General features: G+C 38.9%; 1 protein-coding gene across 1 annotated transcript; it reads left to right on the top strand.

The window, feature by feature from the left end:
* Positions 1-369: 369 nt before the first annotated feature.
* LOC137711353 (LEAF RUST 10 DISEASE-RESISTANCE LOCUS RECEPTOR-LIKE PROTEIN KINASE-like 2.1) lies at positions 370-3,781 on the top strand. Its single transcript, XM_088695312.1, has 3 exons — positions 370-1,339; positions 2,207-2,242; positions 2,524-3,781. The coding sequence occupies exons 1-3, from the start codon at positions 514-516 to the stop codon at positions 3,630-3,632; spliced, it is 1,971 nt and encodes a 656-aa protein (XP_088551438.1). The 5' UTR covers positions 370-513; the 3' UTR covers positions 3,633-3,781.
* Positions 3,782-4,182: the final 401 nt, after the last annotated feature.

Below are 4,182 nucleotides of genomic sequence, written 5' to 3'. Positions count from 1 at the left end.
GTGGATATCCACATCAAATGTCACCTATGACAATATGAAAATATAGTATTAAAAAAAAAAAAAAGTATGAATAACATTACTCGAAAGAATATAGTTTCTGCACACACCTTTCACAATTTTAGGAAAAAGACAAATATATCATATGTAAAGATGTAAAAGTTGTTAAGGAAGCTGTACTTGGATGCTGAAATTTTTTCAGCAACTTCTATTTGTATCTATTCAGATTTAAATAGTGTTTAAATAGTTAAAATTGTTAACACAAACGAGATATGTGTTTAAATTTAATTGGGTGAAAGTAAGAGTGGGGGCTGAAAAATAAATATTAGTGTTGATTAGTTCTGATAAACCCCTTTTTCGGGGTATGCAAGTGTTCTAATCTTTGAACAAAACTTGTCAAACGACGAAAAGTCAGCAGACACGGGATCCTCTTTCTCAAGCATTGTAGTGAAAATACCGAGAAGCCCACCTCAATTACGTAATTGAGTTCGTACTACATAAAGACCTTTGAACGTGATGATTAATGTGCATGTTATGAATATATTATTACGAATGATTATGCCTAATCATCTATTCCTAACACTACCTATCTTCTTCTTCATCTTCAACTTCTTGATTGTCGTCCCCTCTGCTATTGGGGATGACAATTTCCAATATTCAGAGTGCCGCAGCTACTACAACTGTGGCCTCCTCAAAAACATCTCCTACCCCTTCTGGGCCACCGGCAGCCGCCCCCAACACTGCGGCCGCAAAGACTACGAGCTCACCTGCCGAGAAGATCAATACCCTGTCATGAAAATTAAGGACCAGGATTTTCTTGTGTTGAACTTTAGTGGACAGTTTTACACCATGACAATCGCTCGCTCAGATCTCTGGGGCACCCCCTGCACTACCAACATTGTCAACACCACGTTGGACTACGACCGTTTTTCCTACGTCCAAGCTGTTCGGAACCTGTCGCTGTTCTACGGCTGCCCGCCGCAGAGCGAGTCGGTACTCAATGAATTCACTTGCAAGGTAGAGGGTACGGACCACAATATTTCGTACTATGTCGACGACTCTTTTTCGAGGATTCGTATGAAAAATTGGACCTCATGCTATACGAATATTCGAGTTCCGATTATGTGGGAGGATTTGGATGCTATGCCGCTGGAGAATGTGACGACGGGTGTGCTCAAAGAGGTTTTGAAACAGGGGTTTCAGGTGGCTTACGACGCGGAGTGGGAGCTCTGTAATCGATGTTTAATGTCCCTTGGAAACTGTGGGTCGAACTCGAGTTCTGATTCGTTTGTCTGTTATTGCGCCGATGGACCTTATGATCAAATGTGTCCGGATCCTGGTGGTATGTGTATCAATTTCTTCTTAATTTCTCCATTAATTTCTTCAGATCAGTTTTCTTGGTTTAATTTAAGATTAGGGATAGTAATTGAGGTTAAGTCTGATTCAAAGTTGGGTTTTTAGTTTGGAGTTTCCATTATTAGTAAAAATCAGGCAACTTCAATTATGAACTGTTACATATTTGAGTTAAGTCAAGTCGGTTAGAATAATGTGCTTCATCATCCGCAATAAAATTCGAATCACTTTCTCATAATTTAGATGAATTTTTATATAACCGTTACAAACACTGTCACATCTTTTTACAGTGAAGTTTGAATTGCCTCCCCATAATTTAAATAAACTTACAGTAACTTCGGTTTTTTCAATTTATTTTCAGTCTTTATTCGGTTACTTTGGATTTTCATTGAATTTGGCTCAAGTATAGGTTTTCCAATTTTTCGGTATTTAGCACTGATTTCTCTAAATCTCATTCCTTGTTTAAAAATCAAAAGTCAACATTAGTGCCAAAGTGATGTACATGCTTCACTAAATATCATCAAAATACTATTTCCGTGTCTATTTTTCTCTTTGACCAAAAACATTTTAGTGGACGGCGGGCGCTGTGGATTCGATGACAATGAATTCGTGTGTTTTTGCAGTGATCGACCTCATGTCAAAACCTGTGATGATGGTACTTCTGTAGTAAACTTTTCCCTTTTAGTTATGATTGAATTTTTAGAAAAACTGCCCACGGTGTAGATTTCTTCTGCAGTATTTGTGCTTGTAGATAGCCATGCTAGTTCGCGTTGATTAGCTTAGAGCAGAGATAATATGCGTGTTTGAGGCTTACATTTGATTGCTAAGAATTCTGCTTCTTTGATTGCTTTTGCAGACAATGCATGGAACTGGAAAAGGAAGGTTATTATAGGTAATATATCAGCAACCCCTTTAAATGAATAAATCAACAGAGTGCGAAAATCACTTCCAACAGTTATTACTACGGCTATATTACTGTGTACTATTTTCTTTCATACAAATGCTGCAAGAGAAAGCAACATACTCCATCACCCTATTTTCCTATTTCTATTCATAATAAAAAGCTGAGCACAATGATGATTTAGAATTCATACAACCGACCATACTTAGTGGGATAGGGTTTGGTTGTTGTTGCATTTTATTAACCATTAATCATCTTGTGGCCTGCTGCAGCTGCTCCTTCTGCAGGAAGTGGGCTCATAATCTGTGTTATCGTTTGGTGTATTAAAGCTAGGAAGCAAATTTTCAAGAGAAGCAACAATCAAGATCTCGAGGCTTTCATAAGGACTAATGGACCTCTATCAGTAAAAAGATACAAGTTTTCAGAAATCCGAAAAATGACCAAGTCATTTAAAGATAAACTAGGTCAAGGAGGTTATGGAGAGGTGTACAAAGGCAATCTGCTGGATGGTAGTCCTGTCGCTGTGAAGGTTCTCAAAGCATCCAAAGGGAGTGGAGAGGACTTCATAAACGAGGTTGCAAGCATTAGTAGAACTTCCCACGTCAATGTTGTCACTTTGCTAGGGTATTGCTTTGAAGGTCAGAAAAATGCTCTCGTATATGAGTTCATGCCCAATGGATCACTCGAAAAGTACACTTACAATGAAAATGCTTTGCAAACGAGTAATGCACAATTGGAAGTGGAACAACTACTCGATATTGTTACTGGGATAGCTCGAGGACTCGAGTACTTGCACCGCGGATGCAACACGCGAATTTTACATTTTGACATAAAACCGCATAATATTCTTTTGGATGAAAACTTTTGCCCCAAGATTTCTGATTTTGGGCTTTCGAAATTATGCCTCAACAAGGAGAGTATTATGTCGATGTTGGATGCAAGAGGGACGATTGGGTATATTGCTCCGGAAGTGTTTTGTAGAAACTTTGGAGGAGTTTCAGTTAAGGCTGATGTCTACAGCTATGGAATGATGGTTCTGGAGATGGTTGGAGGAAGAAAGAACATCAATGCTCGAGCTAGCCACACGAGTGATGTTTGTTTTCCGGATTGGGTTTATAAGCAGCTTGAGATGGGCAGCAGTTTAGGGTTGCCCAATGGTGTGACAGAAGAGGAAAACGAACTCGCAAGGAAGATGATTTTGGTAGGGTTGTGGTGCATACAGACGAAGCCATCAGATAGGCCATCTATGAGTAGAGTGATTGAAATGCTGCAAGGAAGTATTGAAGCCTTGCAAATACCACCAAAGCCTGTCCTAAATTTTCCTGTAAGAACACCACCAGAATCTTCCACGTTATCACATACATGTTCTTTTCTGGATTAATTGGTGTACATCTTATCGATAATTCAGTTCATTAGAGCTATTGGATAAATTTTAACTCGTAATAACTAGCAAGAGAAATGATTTCCGCATGTATTTTTACTCCTGTGTTGTCCAAGTAAGTTTTCCTTAGTAAAGCATGAGTTCCACAATTTCAAATTTGCCTAATACAGAAAACCTGTGCCTACTAAAACACCAAAACACATAAGAAAACAAGTCACTATGATTTTCAATTATTGAGTTTACAATTTCGAATTCCCTTATCCCCGGTAATCATAATTACATGAGTTGCATAACCAATGGTCCGAGCCATTGATCAGAGCATTTCTCTTCTTCTTCTTCGCGATCTTCATCGAGCCTCCCGTGTCTTTCTTGATCTTGTTCTTCTTCACCATCGCCTTCAGCTGCTTGCATTCCGAATGCTCTGAATCAGTATCATCATCATTCTCGTCACACGTGCTTTGGAAATCTCTTTTCAAAGAATTACTCTGCATCATTTGCTCTTCGTCAATCAGAAACCGACTCGCCGCAACCAAATAATCATACTTCCCCG

Source organism: Pyrus communis, chromosome 6, assembly GCF_041283825.1.
Source record: "Pyrus communis isolate YQ-2024b chromosome 6, ASM4128382v1, whole genome shotgun sequence".
NCBI lineage: Eukaryota > Viridiplantae > Streptophyta > Magnoliopsida > Rosales > Rosaceae > Pyrus > Pyrus communis.
Note: the sequence above shows the minus strand (reverse complement) of the source record. Positions and strands in the feature narration are given on the sequence as shown.